This window comes from Microtus pennsylvanicus, chromosome 8 (genome assembly GCF_037038515.1).
Source record: "Microtus pennsylvanicus isolate mMicPen1 chromosome 8, mMicPen1.hap1, whole genome shotgun sequence".
NCBI classification, from domain to species: domain Eukaryota; kingdom Metazoa; phylum Chordata; class Mammalia; order Rodentia; family Cricetidae; genus Microtus; species Microtus pennsylvanicus.
This window is the reverse complement of record NC_134586.1, coordinates 105311561-105333679: the sequence shown is the minus strand read 5'-3', so window position 1 is coordinate 105333679 and position 22119 is coordinate 105311561. Positions and strand designations below refer to the sequence as shown.

At 46.2% G+C, this 22119-nt stretch overlaps 1 protein-coding gene across 1 annotated transcript; it reads right to left on the bottom strand.

Moving 5' to 3' along the window:
• Positions 1-4332: 4332 nt before the first annotated feature.
• Pglyrp2 (peptidoglycan recognition protein 2) lies at positions 4333-17574 on the bottom strand. The gene is made up of 7 exons (XM_075984232.1): positions 17381-17574; positions 16295-16341; positions 14395-14511; positions 10811-11797; positions 9636-9846; positions 8622-8919; positions 4333-5269 (listed from the first exon to the last, which is right to left on the bottom strand). The coding sequence occupies exons 1-7, from the start codon at positions 17554-17556 to the stop codon at positions 5258-5260; spliced, it is 1848 nt and encodes a 615-aa protein (XP_075840347.1). The 5' UTR covers positions 17557-17574; the 3' UTR covers positions 4333-5257.
• Positions 17575-22119: the final 4545 nt, after the last annotated feature.

Sequence of the window (22119 nt, the reverse complement as noted above, 5' to 3'; positions counted from 1 at the left end):
GTTTATTAGCTGCCTGACAGTGCCGAGAACTAAACTTGGGTTTAGGAGTTTGTTCTCTCAACCACGGAGCCATTTCTCTAGCTCCCGTCCCAGATTTATTTTTTAACAGCGAGTAAAATTCTCACAACATGAATTTAACATGCTCTGTTTATGACTTTCAGTGCTAGTGACTTGGGTATGTTCTGTTGTGAAATCTCTTTGAGGTGAATTTTGGTGCACTATCTAGTCAGCATCTTTGATGATTTCATAAGTATTTACTTGAAAAAGAGGAGGGGCTATCACCATAACTCAGTGAATAAAAGGTGCTTCCCTGGGACCCACATGGTAGAAGGAGATAGCCAATGCTCACAAGTTGTTCTCTGACCCCTCCGTTCTTCTTCATGACACATGCCCATGTGTACACATGCACAGACAAAATAAATAAAACGCAATAAAAATCTAACAAAAAAGAAATAGGCAAATGTTCTGGCAGTAGTGAGTCAGCATCGTTCTGACCCAGGTTGGAGTGCTGGCCACCCTCTTTCTCACTGTGACCTCAGACAAGTCATTTCCTCTCTCTGAGCTTCCTTATTTGTAAAGGATGATGGTATCGGTCTCAAAAAGCTCATATTCAAGGCTGGAGAGATGACTCTGAGGTTAAGCAGGAAATGGTATGGCATGGGTAGCTCACAGCCACCTGTATGTCCAGCTCCACATGACCTGAAGCTTCAGGTCTGGCTTTTGAGTGTACTTACACTCAATACTGCAAGCGCGCATATCTGTACACAGATACACACAATTAATTTTTTTAAGACAGGATTTCTCTGTGTAACAGCACTGGTTGTCCTGAAACCAGCTCTGTAGACCAGGCCGGCCTTGAAGTTACAGAGATCTGCCTGCCTCTGCCTCTGAGTGCTGAGATTAAAAGCATGTGCCATCACCACCCAGCTAAAAAAGTTTTTTAGAGCTCACATGTGACAAATGTTTCCTGAGTGTTGACTGTGTGCTAGATGAAGTGGGGAGAGAGAATAAATAAAAGTGATTTCTGTTCTCCTGCTACTCACTGATGGGGGAGAGTCTTCTGTTTTGTGTTAATTTCATTGGTTAAATAAAGAGACTTTCTCAGCCCTTTAATAGGACAGAAAATTAGGTAGGCAGAGTAAACAGAACAAAATGCTGGGAGAAAAAAGCTGAGTCAGGTAGTCGCCATGATTCTCCCACTCCAGAAAGACGCAGGTTAAGATCTTCCCTGGTAAGCCACCTCGTGGGCTACACAGATTATTAGAAATGGGTTAGATCAATATGTAAGAGCTAGCCAATAAGAGGCTGGAACTAATGGGCCAAGCAGTGTTTAAATGAATACAGTTTCCGTGTAATTATTTCGGGCATAAGCTAGCCATGTGAGCGGCAGGGTGCCGGGGACGTAGCCCCGCTGCTCATATTACTACAACTCACAGTCTGGGGAGGGGACAGGTCCTGAATTCAGTGGGACTTTATGAATTTGTGTATAAGACTGAGAGGAGACATACTGGATGAAGGATGACCAGTTGAACAGAAATGCCACTCTTCCCAGGATGGAAAAATCAGGGCTAGGCTTCTCTAGGGAGGTAACTTTTGCAAGCTGAAGCATGAGAGGAAAACAGAAGATTGTACCAAGTAGAAGGTACACTTTGGGCGAAGGCAAGGATATCAAGAATCCATGGGGCAATGCACACATGTAATCCTAGGACTGGTTAGGCGCACACAGGAAGATTGCATGCCACGAATTTGAAGCCAGCCTGGGCTACATAGTGCACTCTGTGTGTGGGGAGTTGGATTTATGGAGTGGGAAGAATGAGGATGGTTCGGTGGTCATATAGTGTTGGCAGTCACTAGGTGCCCAGACTCTGAGGTCTCACACTTGGATTAATGTCTCCTTTACTGTGCCTGTCCTGAAACTCTTGCTTTGAAAAGGGGACATTGTGGTAAGGTGTGGTGGCACACACCTTTAGTCCCAGCACTTGGGAGGAAGAGGCAGATGGATCTCTGTGAGTTTGAGGCCAGCCTGGTCTACAGAGCGAGTTCCAGGACAGCCAGGGCTACATAGAGAAACCCTGTCTTTAAAAAAAAATATTCTTATGTATATGAGAGCTTTTGTTTGTTGCCTTCATGATGCATGGGTACCACATGTGTGTCTGCTGACCATGGAGGTCAAAAGAGGGTATTGAATCCCCTGGGATCAGAGACAGTTTCAGACAGTTGTGAAGAACTGTGTGGGTCCTGGGAACTGAACTCTGAACGAGCAGAAGTACTCGTAAACACTGAGTTATGGCTCTAGCTCTTATTTATACATATTTTTGAGATTAGGTCGCATGTATTCCCAGGCTGGTCTTGAATTTGCTATACATCTGAGGCTGACCATGCGTTCCTGATTCTTATGCTCTCTGCCCCGAACCTTGGAATTACAGGTATACAGCATCATACCTAGTTTCTGCAGTGTGGATGGAGAAGGAACTCAGGCCCTCTCTCTATAACTGTGCTGCACCCTCAGCTCTGTTTTTATCTTATTTATCTATTTATTTTGATTTTTTTCTAGGCTGGGTTTCTTTACCTCTGGCTGTCCTTGATCTTATGTAGGTCAGGCTAGCCTAAAATCTACCCGTCTCTGATTCCCAAATGCTGGGATTAAAGGCTTTGTGCTAATTCCGATTTTTTAAAGTTTAAGTTAATTAATTTTTGAGATAGAGTCTCACTAGGTAGCCCTAGCTGGACTGGAACTTGCTGTATAGACCAGGATGGCTTCAAACTCACAGAGCAACGCCCACCTCCGACTCCCAAAGGCTGAAAGTAAAAATGTGTGCTCCCTTACCCAGCCATATTTTTATTAAAATGATAATTTATAAGGTGCAATGTGATGTTATGGAGTATTACTACAATGGAGAATGAATCAAACTGGGAGGCTTTTTATTTGCAGTGCTGGAGCTGGAACTCCGGGCCTCAAATATCCTAGGCAGACGTTGACCTCTGAACTGTGTCCTCAGCCTAATGAAGAGGGTGGTGCAGTTAGTGACAGCCACAACTGTCCTACAGAGCAGACATTTCTGTTCTCCTATGTGCCCACTTTAGGCCCACCTCATTCAGGCGACTCACTGTGTTCTGCCAAACTGGGGAGTGGCATTCATTCACAGACGTCAGACGAGGATGCTGTCAAGTGTTCTGCTCTACATTCTCTGCCTTTTTCCCTTGAGACAGGATTGCTCACCAGGTTTGGATCTTGGCTGGCAGGCAGCAAGCCTCAGCAATCTTCCTTTACAGCTCTGGGGTTATGGGAGTATTTGGCAGCACCCAGTGTTATTATATGAGTAGTGGGGATTCGAACTTAGATCCTTAGGATTATCTGCTGAGGTATCTCCAGAATTCTTCAGTTTTATTATTTTGCTGCATAACCGGCCTGCTCCCAACATTTCTTTTCTTACTTTCTTCTTCCTTTTTTCTAGTACTGGAGATGAAACCCAGGGCCCTCAATACACTGTGAAAGCACCGTGTCCCTGAGCTACAGTCTCAGGCTTCAAATTTGTTGCAGAATTTTTTTTAGGACATGGGGTTCAATCTGTCCACCATGTGACAAATAATCCCAATGTACCATTGAGTTAACAGTCCCTGAGAGGGGCCTTCTACCATTGACCCAGAATCTCTGTCTCCTGCACTCAGGGATGGCAGTAAAGGGTATGTTCGATGCAGTCTTCCTGTAGAACTGAGTTCTGATGGTCTGCGGTGGGAATCTGCTTGTTGTTGTTGTTGTTGTTCTGTTTTTGGAGACAGGGTCTCACTGTGTAGCCCTGACTGTCCTGGAATTCACTTTGCTGAGATTAGAATTAAAGGCATGTGCCACCACCATGAGGTGGAAACCTGCTCCCCCCCCCCAATATTTATTTATTTATTATTGTATACAGTGTTCAGTCTGCATGTATACTTGCACAGCAGAAGAGGGCATCAGATCTCATTAGAGTTGGTTGTGAGCCACCATGTGGTAGCTGGGAATTGAACTCAGTACCTCTGGAAAAGCAACCAGTGCTTTTAATGGCTGAGCCATCTCTCCAGCCCCCAGAAACCTGTTTTTTTTTTTAAACACTGCTTTCTCTGGTTACTTTTCCTCCAGGCTTCAATTTCTCATCCCCCAACAGGAAGTTCTAGGGTTGCCTCTAATTCATCATTTTTTTTTTGTTTTTTTCGAGACAGGGTTTCTCTGTGGCTTTGGAGCCTGTCCTGGAACTAGCTCTGTAGACCAGGCTGGCCTCGAACTCACAGAGATCCGCCTGCCTCTGCCTCCCGAGTGCTGGGATTAAAGGCGTGCGCCACCACCGCCCGGCTTCCAATTCATCATTTTATACTAAAATTCATTTATTTGTTTTTGTTTTCTTGATTCCGTGGTAGAGGTTAGAACCTTGGTGGGAAACAAAATACAGTGGTTCATTTTCAACACAAAAGTCCCTTAGATGGGCTTTGGTTTTAGGTAAGTAAGAGGCATTGGGTTCCTTTTCCTAATAGCTTGTGCCTTTTTGTTTGACCTTTTCAAACCAAAGGTTATCTTGGGATTGGCGATACAGGCAGCTTGCTACATTATGACTAAGCCTGTACACTGAAAAAAGGGGAAATAGAATCTAGAATGAATAGAATCATAAAAAAAGAGACAGTTTTCCCCCTAACAAAACATGCTTGCTGTTTTTGTTGGCATTTGACTTTGCAAGGCCATAAAATAAACTGCCTCCATTTTTATTCTAACTCTGTAGCACTCACTGTTATGATAGCTTCAAAGCAATCCTCCTTCCTCAAGCTACCAAATGCTATGATTACGGACGCGAGCTCCCATATCCAGTTTTATTTATTTTGCCATTCTGGAGTCAGGATCAAGAGCCTTGGCTGGGCAGTATTGGTGCACGCCTTTAATCCCTGCACTCAGAAGACTGTGTCAGGGGGATCTCTGTGAGTTCAAAGCCAGCTTAGCCTACAGAATGAGTTTCAGAAAAGCCAGGAACACAAGATCCCATCTCGAAAAACCCAAAAGAAAAAGAAAAAAGAAACAAAAGGTTTCTTGTCAACTAGACTCTCTAGCACCTAGCCACACACTTGGCTTGGGTTTTGGTCTCCAAGTTGACTTTTGAGTAAAGCCAAAGTAAGACAATGCTCATGGAGACTTCCTTTCAGTGGTCCCTTTATTGGAGGTCTGTGGTCTGTGGTTGCTCAAAGGAGCATCAGGGATAGTGCTTCCTGGATCTTCAAGGCTCCCTCAGAGGAGATCTTAGTTTTCAGCCTAGAAGAAATAAGAGACTATGAGACTTACGGTGTATGCACGGTTAGGTCTGCCCTCCTTGCTATGGAGTCTTGGCTATGGGACAGGATAGGGGCCCAAAGTGACAGAGTGGATGCAAAGCTGGTTGTACCTGGGTGTAATGGGAAAACATCTGTAATCCCAGCATTTGGGAGACTGAGGCAGTTGGGAGACTGAGCAGTTGGGAGACTGAGGAGATTTTGAAAGTTCAAGGTTAACATTGGGCCACCCGTGAATGGCACACACCTTTAGCCTTTAATTTAGGAGGCAGAGACACGTGGATCTCTATGAGTTTGAGGCTACGTGGTGGAAACCTTGCCCCCCCCCTCTAAAATCCAGGTTACACAACAAGTCCCGATTACAACAAACAAAATTCAAGCATACCAAATCAATCACAAACCCATCTACAGGCAAGGGCGGGCAGATAAATAGCTTAATGAAAATGAATGGTAAGATAAGTAGGGGTTGGAGGGTCAAAAGTTCAGAATCATCCCTCCTGGACTTGTCTCAAAACGGGAAACCTTGTCTCAAAATCAAATGACAACTGGGAAATGACTCAACCAGTAAAGTGCTTGCGTTGCAAATGTGAAGACTTGAGTTTGATCCCCAGAACCCACATAATGATACTGGCCAAAGTGGAAACTTTTAATCCCAGCACTGGGCATCTGGAGACAAGAGGACCCTTGGGGCTAACTAGCCAGTAAGCCTAGTCTGTTTGTTGAGCTTCTGGTCAATGACAGCCCTTCTCTCAAAGGAAGTAGATGACTTTTCTGAGGATGACACAGGAAGCAGCCCTTAAACAGCAGACATCAGAACACACACGCACACATACATAGACATGTGTTAAAAAGAAGATAAAATGGAAGTAGCAGTTGGATGTGATATACTTTGAAACCTTACAATCTCAGCACTTGAGGTGGAAATCAACATGAGCTGATGGGTTTAAGGCTAGCGTGGACTATACCTCGAGCCTTTGTTTCACAACCAATCAATCAAACAAACAAAACAAAACAGACACAAGTAATGGGATTGTCCTGGTGTGATCAGAAGCTAGGATTAGGCTTTTCTTTTTCTGTCTGTCTTTCTTTCTTTCTTTCTTTCTTTCTTTCTTTCTTTCTTTCTTTCATTTTTCTTTCTTTCTTTTTTTATTTTTGAGACAGGGTTTCTCTAAAGCTTGGGAGCCTGTCCTGGAACTAGCTCTTGTAGACCAGGCTGGCTATGAACTCACAGAAATCCACCTGCCTCTGCCTTCCAAGTGCTGGGATTAAAGCCGTGCGCCACCACTGCCCAGTTTAGGATTAGGTTTTTAGGCTGACTGTCTATGTCTAGATTGCTCTAATGTAAGAATCTTCAGGAGTCTTGGCAGGTATCCCACAAAACAAAACAAAACAAAAACAAAACCCCAAGAATCTTCAAGGGCCAGAGACCATCAAGAACCATTAGGGCTGAGATGAGCAGAGAAAGCAAGGCAGGGGTAGGGACTGGACTGAGGTTATGCAGACGATCTATTGGGGTAAAGTGTCACACGGTTCAGGTTAGTGTTGTGTGAACAGAGAGCTTCTGAATGGGAGGCTGGAGTGAGTACTAGGCTGGATGGCCTGGGATAAGGTAGGCAGAAGGGTTTTGTCTCGAGCCTTGTTATAAATTAATAAAAGATGCCATAAGTTTGGTAGTGAGGATCTAAGACAAATTGCTCTTCAGATGAGAGCCTTATCTGGATATTATCAGGCTGCAAACAATCATGATAGGCCCTAAAGAGAGAAACTTCAGTTCCAAAGAACCTCAGGAGTTCCTGGCTCTGACATATTTCAGGGATGGATGTGGGGCTTGAGAGGTAGGGTGGATATTCACACCGTGCAGTCTACCACCAAGGGTCAGCAAAGCAGACTAGATTTTGTTAGCTGGGTGGTGGTGATCAGGCAGAGTTATGCAATCTTTGTGAGTTCAAGGCCAGCCTGATCTACAGAGCAAGTTCCAGGACAGCCAGGGCTACACTGAGAAACCCTGTCTTGAAAAACGAAACCTTTTTTTTTTCTTTTGACAGGGTTTTACTGTGCAGGAACTTGCTCTGTAGCCCAGTCTGGTCTTGAACTCAGAGGTCTGCCTGTCCCTGCCTCCTGAATATGGGATCAAAGCCATGAGCCACCATGCCTGGCTTAAATAAGAAGGTAAAGTCGGGAGTAGAAAGCCGGTCAGGAGTGAAGAGCCCTTGCTGCTTCCATGGATAACCCAGGTTCTGTTCCCAGCATCCATCAAGTAAGCCCACAAGGGTTGGTAAACTCCGCTACAGGGGTTCTGATTTCCACTTCTGATCTCCTTGAGCACTGACACATGTGTAATGCGCACACACACACACACACACACACACACACACACACACACGTGCGCGCACGCGCAGACACTGCAAATAAAATAAACCTTTTGAAAAAAGAATAAACTTGTAATTCAAGATTGCTTTAGTGCTATATAGCAATTTCCTATTAATTGAAATATCCCCTCAAGGAAAGAATTAGGGTTCCTCCATCAAGGCTGGTTAGATGGGAGCTGAAACAGCTGCTGCAGGAGACAATGGGGGACGGGACTGACAGCACATTTGCCAAAAATTGCCCTGAAGGGTTCTTCCCTAGCGAGCTGCTTACAAGTTGTGTAGAGGGCTCAGGATTGCAGCTTTCATCATTCATCGCCCATGGTGAGGTGACTTCCCATGATGCAGCTGCTTTTGTTTTTGTTTTGTTTATTTGTTTTTTGAGACAGAATTTCTCTGTAGGTTTGGAGCCTGTCTTGGAACTAGCTCTTGTAGACCAGGCTGGCCTCGAACTCACAGAGATCCGCCTGCCTCTGCCTCCTAAGAGCTGGGATTAAAGGCGTGCGCCACCACTACCCAGCTGATACAGCTGTTTTTTTAAGTCATTCCTGATCCTGTAAGGAACCCCTCATCCGTACTCCTGTAAGTAAACCCAATAAAAACAACCAAGTTGGATTTTGTAGAGAATTGTTACTATTTGAGGTATGACCCCTCAGGAAGTCTCTCATAACACTTGGCCAAGTGTGTCAGAGAACATCAGAAAGGCAACAGTGGCCTGCTCTACAATTTCCGAGAGACTTTCGGTAGGTGTGGCCCAATTCGGGGGAGACAGTTGGGCAGCTGGAGGTCTGTAATCTAACAGGTATGTGTAACAAAGATCTCACTGAGGTTATAAATCAGAGGGGTGCCAGCAGAGGGGTTGGCAGTCAAGCAAAAGACAAGCTGACTGGGGGGCAGGGGCAGGGCTGAAGATGTGTTTTCAGAACAGACAGGACAGATGATGCCACGGGCAGTGACAGGCAGACTCACCGCGGTGAAGTGAGGCCAGGTGCGCAGCAGGTTGAAGAGTGCATTCCCAGGGCAGTCGCTGTGCACTAGCTGGCGGTGGCCCAGCACTTTGTAGTCTGGCAGCAAGTGGCCTGAGCGAATGGCGCAGCTCGGGAGCACGTCGCGAACCGTCTTCAGCGCTGCGTCGCTGGGCAGTGACCCAGTGTAGTTGCCCACGAAGGCGACGCCGAAACCGCGACTGTTGTGGCCGCGCGTATGTGCGCCCACCCAGTGCCAGCCACGGCCCTCGTACACATAGCCGTCGGATCCTACCACGAAACTGCGGAGGGGTTGGGGTAAGGCGGTTAAGCACCTTACCTGGCTGCCTCCCCATCTGGCCACACCCCCAGAGTCTGTCTCAATGCGTTATGACACCGAGTGTAATACACTGCCTCTGTTTCATCCAATTCAGTATCATTTGAACACCACGTGCCACCCCAGAAACCGTTCTCTCTTGCAGAATGCCTTAACCACAGCATTCAAAGAAAGAAGCAGGCAGAACTCTATGAGTTCGAGGCCAGCTTTTTCCACATAGCGAGCTCCAGGCCAGTTATGAGACCTTGTTTTATTAAAAAAAAAAGAAGAGGAGGAGGAGAAAGGAAAAAGAAGAAAAACAAAAAGCAGCCGGATGTGCACACCTTTAATCCCAGCACTCATGAGCAAAGGCAGCTTGATCTCTGAGGTTGAAGCCACCCTGGCCTACAGAGTGAGTTCCAGGTCAGTAAGGGCTACAGAGAGAAACCGTGTCTCAAAAAACAACCAAACAAAAACTTTACCTTTTCTGATAAACTAGTCAAGTCCATTTTCACTCTTCTCCCCTCTCTATCCCTTGCAGGGATATCTCCATCCCAATCTGGGACCTTGCTCCTCACCTCCACCCTATCCTGGTTCTTGACCACGCCCACTACAAACTCCCTCTTCTACTTGCCAGTCTCTGCCCACTTGTTTTACTCCCTACCTTCCAACCTCTCCCACAGTAGCCTAGGCCAGGTTCACCTGTAGCCGATGTCATCCCAGTGACGCACGTCCTGGTGGAAACGCTGCATGGAGCGCATGTTAGCGGCACAGCGCTGGAAGGTGGTGCAGGGTGGCGCTGGCACGTATGTGTGATGCACATATAAGAATCCGAGTGGCAGCCGGAGTGGTGTCGGGTTGCCTCGGTAGGGCGCGGCTCCCCAGCGGCAGCGAGGGAGAATGGCTGGGCATCCTTCAGGAGCAAGGGAGACTCTGATCATCAAGCATTTCATTTTGGAAGACTGAATCTCTATTAAGGTGAACCTACGGGCATCCCTCCGGTCTCCAGGAATTGGCAAGAGTCTAATTTTAGGACAGAAAGGTGACTCAGAGGGCACACACACACAGAGATAGATAGATAGATGATAGATAGATAGATGATAGGTAGACACAGATAGACAGACATAGTTAGTCTTGGAGTCTGTTATGTCTCTGCCACTTCCAGGAGAAAGACCAAAAGTGTGAGTATGATGGTGCATTTCTGTTAATCCCAGCATTTGACGAGATTAAAGAATTGAGTTTGCAAGCTCAAGACCAGCCTGGGCTATGCAGACCTTGTCTAAATAAAATCGGGGAAAAAAAATCAATCCCCATGTGTTTCCTTTCAACTGTGTGTGTGTGTGTGTGTGTGTGTGTGTGTGTGTGTGTGTGTGTATGTGTGTGTGTGTGTGTGTATGTGGTGTTAGAGTTCAGGATCTCATGAAGCCCAGGCTGCCCTTTAATATATATTCCTGGCTGCCTTTGATATTCCTTGATCCTCTGGCCTCTACCTCTTAAGAGCTGGGATTGCCAGCATGCATCACTGTGTGCATTTTCCCGTGGTGACAGGATTGAATGCAGAGTCTTATGTATACACTCTACCAACTGAGCTATACCCCCAATCCCTCTTTAAAAAATTTAAATCAGCAGAGGCAGGCGGATCTCTGTGAGTTCGAGATCAGCCTGGTCTACAAGAGCTAGTTCCAGGACAGGCTCCAAAGCCACAGAGAAACCCTGTCTCAAAAAAAAAAATTTATTCCAGGACCAACTCTTGCATTTCTTTGACTCTGCAGCTGTCCCTATCTTCACTGCTGTCCCCTTGGGATACTCTGGGCCCTTGATCCCACTCACCACAGGGGGCTGGGAGTGTCTATTTATGAGTCAGGAGAGCTCCTTACCCAGGAAAGTCTCAGTGAATTCCTTGGTAGCAAGGGTAGCCACCTGAGCCAGCTCTTCTTGGGTCATGTTCTGCAACTGTGGCTGTTTTGGCTCCAGTCTCTGTAGCTGGACAAGGGCCTCCCATACCTGCTGGGCCAGGGTAGGAGCGGAAGTCAATGCAGCCCCGTTCTGCCTTCGGAAGTTACTTCGGAACTTTCGATCGCCAGCCACCCCATCTCCATAGTACTCTCGCAGCAGGTGGCTGAGGGGTGGCCGGGGCCTAGAAACCCGGCTCAAGTGATCCCCAAGGAGAGCTCCATCCAAGGCACCATTGAGGAAAGCCATGGTGAGCCTGGATGCCTTGGGGTCCAACAGTGTGAAGACCCTGGGAGCAGAAAGCTGGTCCCAGCAACCCTCGGTTCCCAGGCCTGGAGAACTCTGAGTCTGGGAACCGTGGAGGAATGTCAGACCCAAGTCTCCAGCCAAGATGACTGCCAAGAGTCTGTCCACAGTGGTGGGAGTCTTGGCTTTTTCGTTTGGTGAAGTGGCTCCAACATCTGTAGAAGAGGCTTTTGTGGAGGCATCCACTAATCCTGGCCAGATGGCTGCAACGTTTGTCGTGGTGTCTCCAGCATCACAAGGGGTGGCCAAGCAGTCGTGCCCCTGCAAACCAGCCTCTAGCCCAATCAGTAGAGGCTTCACGGCTACAGTGGAGCCATCAGGTGCCAACACCACTCCGTGTTCCTGCCCATCCTGTACATCATGTTGGGCCACCTCTGAAATCAGAGCCTGAAGTTCTGGGCTCAGTGAGTGGGGCTCTGACTCTGTCATGTTGTGGCTTGGTGCCTTCCGCAGCAAGTACTGGTGAAGAGAATTGTGGGGGCTGAAGTGGTTGGCTGACAGTATCCATGCAGGGGCAGTGCCACTGGCCTCAGTTACTGGCACCTTTTGCTCAAGTTCAGCAAGGGCCTGGATGATGGAGTCCATGACCAGGGGTAAGGAGGAGGCTGCAGGAGGAGAAAATGCATCAGCATCGCTTGTTCCTGATCCTCTCCAGTACATGTTGTATTTCCCTAATTCCTTCCGACACCACTGTGACCAGCACTACTGTTGTGTAGAGGGGGAAACTGAGACACCCAGACTATTCCTTGTTGGTTAAGGAGTTTGGACTGTCCATGAACACTGAGGATCATGAGCAAGCAGAGCAGCCCGGCCAGGATGGCATTTGTGGTGGTTTAAGTCCCTCATAGGCTCATATATTACAATGCTTGGTCATTACAGAGTGGTGCTATTTGAGAGGGATTTAGGAGGCGTGGTCTTGTTGGAATACATGTGGCCCTGCTGGAGGAAGTGTGTCACTGGAGTGGGATTTTGGGGTTTCAAATGCTCAAACCAGGCCAGGTAGCTGTCTCTCTTCTTCCTGCTGCCTGTGGATCCTGATGTAGAACTCAGCTCCTCCTGCACGGGGGCTGCCTGTGCACTACCTTGCTTCCCACCATCCTAATAGGGACTAAATCTCTGAAACCATAAACTGGCCTTGATTAAAGGTTCTCCTTTATAAGAGGTGCTGTGGCCATGGTGTGTATTCACAACAACAGACCAAGACAGCATTCTAAGCTTGTTGTTTGGGCTACAATATGGAAATGGGTTTCCAAGGTTCTAGATGAGGGGCAAATAGAAGAGGGGTAAATGAGGAAGGTGGTTGGTGGTATAGCATTGGCAATGAACAATTTCTACCTATGTAGGGGTAAAGACAAATCACTTAAAAATTACTATTGGGGCTGGAGAGGTGGCTCAGAGGTTAAGAGCACTGGCTGCTCTTCTAGAGAACCCAGGTTCGATTCCCAGCACCTACACGACAGCTTACACCTATCTGTAACTCCAGTTCCAGGGTTTCGGATACACTCACACAGCTACACATGCATCCAAAACACCAATGCATATACATAAAATAAAAATGAATTATCAAAAATTACTATTATTTCAAGTTTTACTCTTACTATTTTTAATTGGTGGGGGTATGTGCATGTGGATGTTAGAGGTTTTGGATATACTGGAACTGGAGTTACCTGGTGTTTGTAAATCATCCAGTGTGGGTGCTGGGAATAGAACATGGATCTTCTACAGTGGTACATTGTCTTAACCACTGAGACATCTCTCCAGCTCAGACAGTTTCTGGTGATAGATTACAGTTGGGCAATTTTAGGAGGAAAAGTATGTCAAAGGATTACCTGAGGCTTATGTAGCAATTTTCTCTAACCTGAGGCCTCTTACTAAGTCTCAGGAAGTAAACCAACATACAAGTCTCAGGAAACTCCTAAAACCTATGAAATTTAAGAGGCTCTTCTCCCAAGATTGTATAAGCAATAACAACTATAGAGAAGAAGAGACTTGCCCACCAGCCAAGCTGCCTGAAAGTTCAGCAAGGAGCTGCAGGACTGCAGCTTTTGTGAATCGTCATTGATGCTGGGGATGGACTTTTTGGTGATACAGCTGTATTTGAATCACCCATATTCCTATAAGTAATCCAAAGTAAACATACTGGCTCACTGAGCTATACTTGAGCAGAATAATTTCTTTGGTCCACCATTCGTACCCTATTTGGTGCATAAGATGTTCGTTATCAATTCGGAAGTAGTCACATGACACCAAGGAAGCTGAGTACAATGGCTCATACCTGTAATCCTAGTCCTCAAGAAAGCTGAGACAGAAGGACCACCACAAGTTCAAGACTAGCCTGAACTACATAGTTCCAACCTTTCCTGGCTACAATGTAAGACCTTGCCTCAAGCAAACAGACACACAGACAGATGGACAGACAAACGAACAGCCTATGGGGAGAGGAGAATGTGTTTTTCCCTTTTCAAGAAAGGCAATCTAGATGTTAGGTTACCAGGTTCACAGAAGAGTTAGGGATTGTTGAATAATTGCCAATGTTTATTTAAACATTAACTATGTGTCAGACATCACTCTAAGTGATACATAAAATTTATTTAATTCTCACAAAACTTCCTGTTTACAGATGAAGCTTCTGAGATGGAGAGGACCTGTTAGCTGCTTCAGGTCACATAGTTAGGAAGTGCAGGAGGTTTAATTTGCATCTAGGAAAGTTGGTTCTTTTGTTATAGGGTTTGCTATATAGTGCAGGCAGGCCTCTAACTCATTATATATCCCCGGCTAAACGTCCTCCTGCAGTCCCATATTCTGGGGATACAGACAATTGTTTCCACACCCAGAGCCTCCAGGTCATTTTAATCCTGTACCCTAGCGTCTGGAGGGCAATCCATTCTGTAACTTTGTTTCTGCTTAAATTATCAGGTCTTTTCTGCTTCTCAACCAAACCCAGCTCTCGCTCCTCCCATCCTAGTTGTGTGAGGTTTTTCTCCAGGAAGCTACCCTTGATTTTTGTTCCCAACCCTCTCACCCCCTACCCCCCCCCCCGCCCATCCCGGCCTTGTCTACTCTCTGACACCCCTTCCTTGACTCTATGGGTGTTGGAAACGCGTGGTGCCCTAATAGCAGTTTGCTGAGAGCTAGAGCCTTGAACCGCTAAGGTTCAACAACACAAGTTCCCCTCCCCCAAGGCCTCAAGCCTTGAACTCACCTGTCTCTGACTCTGGCCACAGCAACATTCCAAGCAAAATCCAGAGGACACCCTGGACTTTTATCATTGTGGGGCTCCAGTTCCAGGGCAGAGGCCCAGCAGAAAATCTCAGAGGTGCTGGGAAGAGAGGGGCGTGAGAATTGACCTGACTTAACAAAGCGCAGCAGGACAGCACACTCGCCCCAGCAGAGTTAAGAGTGTGGGAGTAGAGAGCCTGGGTCAAGGTTATCTAGGTCTCAAAGTCTCCACCATCCTGTCCTGTTCCCGCCCAGTGTGACCTGATAGGTCAGTAAGTCAGATCCATGCCAAGAGAAGCCTGTAGACTGGGAAGCTCAAACTCAGAAATGTCCGTGCCCTTGCCTTTAAAAAATCTAAAAATATAAAAAAATATAATTAATTTTTTTCCAGTACTGGAGATTAAACTTAGGGCCTTATGCATGCCAGGCAAACACTGTACCTTTGAACTCTATCCCCTGACTCCCTTTTACAATTTATTTGATTGTATTTAAAAGGCTTGAGTGAATTCAAGGCCAACCTGTTCTACATGGTGAGTTCCAGGATAGCCGGGGCTACAGACAAAAACCCCTGTCTCGAAAAAGAACAACTATATATAAAGACCTTCAAATTTAAATTCGAATGTACTATTATTGCATGTGTGGGCAGAGTGTGTGTCCATGAGATGGGTGTGGGTTTGAGCATATGCCAGGCATGACACTGGAGATAAGAGGGCAGCTTTTGGGAGTCTTTTCTCCTTTTACTTTAAGATCTAGAGATAAAGCTCAAGCTGTCAGGCTTGCAGAAAAATACCTTTATCTTTCAAAACATCCCTTTATTCAACTTATTTTAACTGTTAACACGTGTTTGTATGTATGTGGGTTTTTGTTTGTTTGTTTGTTTGTTTTCAAGACATCGTATCACCATGTAGCCCTGGAACTCGCTCTGTAGCCCAGGCTTTCCTCAGCCTTGGAGCCTCCGGTGCTGAGATTAAAGGCCTATGACACAGCCCTTGCCACCTGTTACAGCGGCCACCACCTGTGGGTTTTCCAGTGAAAGAACAATGACTATGAAAGACAAAAGAAGGCCTTGGGTCCCTTGGAACTGCAGTTACAAGTTGTTGTGAGCTACCTGATGTAGGTACTGGGATCGGAATCAAGTCCCCAGCAAACAAACTCTCTTAACTACTTAACTACTGAGCCATTTCTCCAGCCCCAATTTACTTTTGTTCTCCTTGAGACAGAATCTCTCTTAGCTCAGGCTGGTTTTGAGCTCCCAGTCCTCCCATCTCCACAGCCCCACAGTACTGGGATTATAGGTGTGTGTGTCATCACACTGGTATCTTTTTACATCTTATTTTGAGACAGGGTGTTACCATGTAGTCTAGGCTTGCCTCAAACTCAGGGTCCTCCTACCTGAGACTCCTGAGTGCTGGGATTATAGGTATGTACTACTGCACCCAGTTTAAATTCTTCCCATTCTTTGGAGTGCTGCTTTAGTGTCAATCTATCTAGTATACTCTGCCCTGGCTCAAAAGTGACAGCTCTGTAGCTACCGTCTGCCTCTAGAAGAACCTCTCAGCGGCTTGGTAAGACAGACTATGCTGGCTAAGGTGGAAGCTTGTTTTGTTATCTGAGACTTTTTCCTTTCATTTCTCTTTCCTCTTTCTTTCTTTCTTTCTTTCTTTCTTTCTTTCTTTCTTTCTTTCTTTCTTTCTTTCTTTCTTTCTTTCTTCAGAGTCGTTATGTAGTCCAGGCTGTCTCAGAACTTGTAATGTAGATCTGACTGCCCTCAAACACAAAGATCTATTCCATTTCTGCCTCCTGAGTGCTAGGATTAAAGGCACGATCCATCACACCCAGAGACATAAACAGTTTTTAAGGAAGAAAGATAACGTTGGTCTTACAGTTTCGATAGTTGTAACCCTTGGTCGGTCTGCCTGACTGCTTGAGCCTGTAAAGAGAGAGGAACGTATCTTGCAGAAAGCTGCTTACCTCACAGAAGCTGAGATGAAAGAGCAGAGAAAAGGAAAGCTCGAGTCCCCTTTGGTGACTTCCTCCCACTAGCCCACTTGTCTTAAAGATTCCATCACCTCTAGCACCACATGCTGGGCACTACCCTTTAATGTGGGGGCCTTCCCGGAATCTTTCACATCCACACTCTAGCAAGCAGAGAGAGGAAGCCTGTGGTTAGTACCACCCCATCTCCTGTGCTTCACCCCGCACTCATGCAGGATGTTGGAGGGCTTGGGGTCTTCCTCTTCTTCCTCTGCTTTTAATCCTCCCCATCGCTGGCATCTGCACAGCACCATGGTGCATGTGTGCCCGAGGACTGTGGACACAGATTCTCTCCTGCTCTGTGGGTCTCAGTGATGAAATTCGGGTCATCAGGCTTAGGGACAAGTGCCTTTACCTTCTGAATCATCTCACTCGCCATGGTTTTAAAAAAAATCTGAGAGCGTTTAAGTCCATGCATGTGTGTGTTTGTGTGTGCAGGCATGGGTGGTGTATGTACATGAGTGCGTGCCCCATGTGTGCACATTCAGAGTGAGAGGAAAATATCAGTATTTTCTTCTATCCCCGTCTGTCTAATTGCCTTGAGATAGGGTCCGCCTTGAACCAGGAGATCATTAGTAAGTATAAGACTGGCTGCAAGCTCCCAGGATCTACTGTCTATCCCTGCTTCCAAACGCTGGGTTTAGTGGCTTTTTAACATGGTAGAAATGGGGGGGCATCTAACTCAGCCTCTCACTCTTGCACAGCAAGTGCTCTGACCCACGGAGCCATCTTCTCTGTCTTCTGTCTTTTGTGTCTTGAGAAAGGGTCTTCCTCTGTCCCCAAGTCTGGCTTCGAACACAGAGCAATCTTCCTGCTTTTGTTAGAATTACAGATAGAGTCACCATGCCTGGCTCTTGATGCCGGCCTCCTCCCAACCAGTTCCAGCCCCTGATGAAACAAAAAAACAGGGCTCTGGTTTTAGCCTAGGAACCTACCTGGATTGCTGTAGTACGGAGACCACTCTTTGTGAGAGCCGTCCTCCTCCCTGGGTACTGATGTCTGAGTCCAGCTGAATGGCCTCTCTCCACTTCCTCCCCTTCCAGGCTGTCCTCGACCCTCTTCTGTAGCCTTCCTCCGTCTGGATCTTTTTAAAAACCTCCTGCTTCCTCATAAGTGCTGGAATCCCCGGCCAGATCACGCTCCCCTTTATTCTGGTATCAGGTGGGGCGGGCACCCTAAGGCTGGGCTATATGGAAATTGCTTCCCTCTTGGCTTCCCACCTTCAAACCAGCTTCACAACTTTCTAAGAGGCCCACCAGGCTAGGGACTCATCCTGAGGCAAGTCCCAGGCTAGGCTGGGGAAGCCCAGACTGGGCCAGATCTGGAATTCCCCATGGAGCCACCCCGGGGCCAGCTCATCTACCAGGTATTCTTACTCTTGTTCACTAGTTTGTTCTATCATCTATCTATCTATCATCTATCTATCTATCTATCTATCTATCTATCTATCTATCTATCTATCTATCTATCTATCTATCCATCTATCTTCCTTTCTCTCTCTCCAGGGTCTCACATAGCCCAGGCTATGTAACTCCCTATGACCTTGAATTATGGCCTTCTGCTGCAGCACCCAAATGCTAGGAACACAGGCATTCACCACCACAGCCTATTTATGTGGTGCTGGGAACCAGACCTAGGGATTCCCTCCTGCTGAGCAATCTATCAACTGAGCTGCATCTCCAGGCACAGTTACTCTCTTTCTAGTGACCTATGATCGCTCAGGACCAAGCCTGGCATATAGAAACAGTTCAGACAGCATGTAATTGAGTGGGTCCTACTTCTCAGAGGAGTTGGAAGCAATATTTTCCTTTAAGCCCAGGTTTCCAAAGACATATGAGTGGCTCTGTCCGCTGAAGTATGTGGACTGGAGCCAGCAAGATGAATCAGCAGGTTAAGTCTCTTGTTGCCACCAAACATAAGGGCCTGAGTTCAGTCCCTGGAACCCACATGGTGGAAGGAGAGAACGGCCTCCTGAAGACTGTCCTCTGACCTCCCTGAGCTGTAGCGCATCCCACCTCCACAAAATAAACGCATACAGAGATAAATAAACTTAAAAGCAAAGTACATAGGCTTTGTGTTCTCCCTGGGAAGGTACTTGGGTGAAGATTTTGCTGTGGTAACCCTGATAACCCCAGTTACCAAGATAAATTGATTTATTTTTTATTTTTTGGAGACAGGATTTCTCTGTGTATCCTTAGCTGTCCTGGAACTCGCTCTGTAGACCAGGCTGGCCTCTAACTTACAGAGATCCACCTACCCCTGCCTCTCAAGTGCTGAGATTAGAATCATGCACCACCAATACCCAGCTGATAAATTGATTTGTTAAAAGAGTTTATTTACGATTTCTTTAATAGATAGGCTTTCAAGCATGCTGGGCCAAACTACATCACTAGTCTTCCACCCTCTTTTAAAATACGGCCTCATGATGTAGCCAAATTGGCTTGAATTTATAATCCTGCCTCAGGCTCCTAAATCTGGGATTACAGAATTCTCAGTCCACTTTAATTTTTAATAAATTTGATGTGGTCCAGGCTGGCTCCAAACTAGTGAGCTTCCTGCCTCGGTTTCCCCCAAAAGTTCTAGGTTCAAGACAAAACTGAGCACAAAGTATATACTTGCTGTAAGTTACCTCCCAACAAACCCCTGCCCCAACACATACAGAGTCTCCTGTTGTTAATACCCTACGTGAAAGTGACACAGAAGTGACAATCGATGAGACTCTATTGACATGCTCGGCACTCAAAGTCCACAGTCTACGGCAGAGTGTCTCCTGGTGTCATTCACTTTGACTCATATCAATGCTACTGTTTGCTGTGCTGTGGGTGGAACCCAGGGCCTCACATGTTAGGTAAGTATTCTATCCATGGACTAAATAAACCCCAATCCTTTTTCTATCGAGACAGGAGCTCATTAAGTTTTCTTTAAAACTATTTATTTTTATTTATTTCTTGTGTGTGTATTTTATGCATACTGGTATATGCATGCACCCCTGTGTGCTTGTGTGTTGGTCAAAGGTCAGCATTTCCTTTCTTCTTCCCTCCATTTCTTCTCTTACCTCCTGGTTTCTTTCTTTCTTTCTTTTTCTTTTTTTTTTTTGTTTTTGTTTTTGTTTTTCGAGACAGGGTTTCTCTGTAGCTTTGGAGCCTGTCCTGGAACTAGCTCTGTAGACCAGGCTGGCCTCAAACTCACAAAGATACACCTGCCTTTGCTTCCCGAGTGCTGGGATTAAAGGTGTGCAACACCACTGCCCAGCTTCTTTTCGTTTCTTTAGATGGGGTCTCAATATATAACCCTGGCCTCAAATGCTCAGAGATCCACCTGACTCTGCCCACCAAGCGCTGGATTAAAGGTGTGTACCACTACACCTGGTCCTTCCTGGTTTTTTGAGATCGGGTCTTATTATAGAGCACTGACTGGCCTGGTACTTTGAACCTAGGCTGGTCTCAAACTCATGGCAACCTTTCTGCATAAACCCTTTTAGTGCTACTATTACCGGCATGTACCACAATGCTTAGATTTATCTTTTCTTCCTACCTTCCTCCCTCTCTCCTTTTCTCCCTCTGTCTCTCTTATAATAAGTACTGGGAATTGAACTCAGTGTCTTGCACATGCTAAGCAAATGATCTACCATTGAGCCTCGTCCTTAGTCCTGTTAATTGAAAGCAATTTTTAGTTAGGTGTGGTGGTACAAGACTTTACTCCTAGAACTCAGAAGGCAGAGCATAGAACTCTTGGAGTTCAACCCAGCCTAGTCTACATAGTGTGTTCCAAGACAGTCAGAGCTACACAGTAAGAACTTCTCTCAAAAAAAATTGTATATATATATATATGTGTGTGTGTGTGTGTGTGTGTGTGTATCTTGTATGTATGTGTTCACATGGGTGTGGGCATAAGTGTGTGTGGATGTGCATGCAAATGTGTGCTTTTGCATGCAGACGCCAGAGGCTGACATAAATTATTCCTCAATTGCTCTCAGATTACTTTTTGAGACAGGGTTTTTCAATGAACTTACAACTTGTAGATTCAAGCAGACTGGTTGGCTAAGGAGCTCCAGAGATATGCCTGTCTCTGCTCCCTAGTTTTGGAATTACAGACAGGAGTCGTAATGTCTAGCTTATTAGAATGATGTTAAAGGCCTTATGATTTTGTGGCAGGAACTTACTGACTAAACCATCTCCCCAGATCTCTCTCTCTCTCTCTCTCTCTCTCTCTCTCTCTCTCTCTCTCTCTCTCTCTCTCTCTCTCTCTCTCTCTCTCTCTGGGTCTCATTTTGAGATAGGACTTCACCGAGTTGACCAGGCAGGCCTTGAACTCATTCTGTAGCCTAGACAGGCCTCCCGAGTCAGCCTCCTCAGCAGATGAAATTATCTGGCTTCTTGCTTTCTTCATCACTGCACATTTCACACAGCCCAGGCTGCAGGCCTGCCTTCTCTCTTTTCCTTATTCTTTTTCTGTATGTTATTTATTTTGTGTGCTATGGTGTGTCTGTCTGTCTGTCTGTGCGTAGGTTATAGGACAGCTTGTGGGAGTCGTTTCTTTCCTTCCACTTTGTGAATCCAGGGGGTCAAACAGGAAGTCAGGCTTGGTGGCAAGCGTTTATCCGTGGAGCCCTTTTGCTATCCCTAGGACTATACTCCCTATCTTATCTCTGATCGGCTCTGTTGCCCCGAGATAAGAAGATGCTTTGTTCTGGAGTGCTTAGGGACCAATTAGGGATTGTTTGCTGAGGAAGTGAAAGCTTCAGTAAGAAAGGCTTCAGGGTCAGCTAGGCTGGGCTCTGAAAAACACGAACACACCCACACATCAGATACCCACCCACCAACGTACCTGGGCTGGGCTGGGCCTGGGTGGCAGCAGAAAATCAGGAGATTCCATGATGAATCATCCCATTCTGTAAGCTGCCAGCTGAACTCATGAGGCTTGCCCATAAGGAGAGGCCAGCACTTCCAGGCTGTTAGAAAGACAGGGTCTCAGGAGAACAAACCCTGGCCAGAGCCTGGAACACTGGCAAAGATAGGTAGAGCCTTGAGGCCCTGAGAAGGACCATAATCAGAAAAGAAACTTGAAGCAGGGCTAGACTTGGGGTCACAGTCATAGTTAAAAGCATGCATTGTGGGTCTCGTGAGATGCCACCAACCACCAAACCTGAGTTAGATCTCCAAGATCCAACGATTAGGAGAGAACTGACCTCTGCATGTATACCATAACACATCTGCAAACCACACACACACAATAAAGAAAAAGAAGAAATTTGCTATTCAGGTTAGGGATATAGCTCAGTGATAAGAGTGTTCGCTTAGCATAGGCAAGGCCAATTCCCCAGTACTGCAAATTCTGCCACCTAGAAACAAATCAAGTCAAATCCCACCGTGATAATGGTCATGGCAATCTTTGCAAACCCCTTGTTAATAATAACAAAAGCTGCTGTGGGGAGAACGTTTCCAGGTTGAGCGTACGAATGCTCCTCAGAGGACACCCTGTGTGAGTTGGCTCTCTTTGTCAAGTGGGTCTGTCCCAGGGGTTGAATTCAGGCTTGGCAGCAAGTACCTCCACCCACTGACTCATCCTACCTGCTCAAGAGTTTGAACTTGATTTTTTTGTTTGTTTTTGTTTTGGAAACAGAGTTGTTTTTTGTTTGTTTGTTTGTTTTTTGTATAACCTTGGCTGTTTTGGA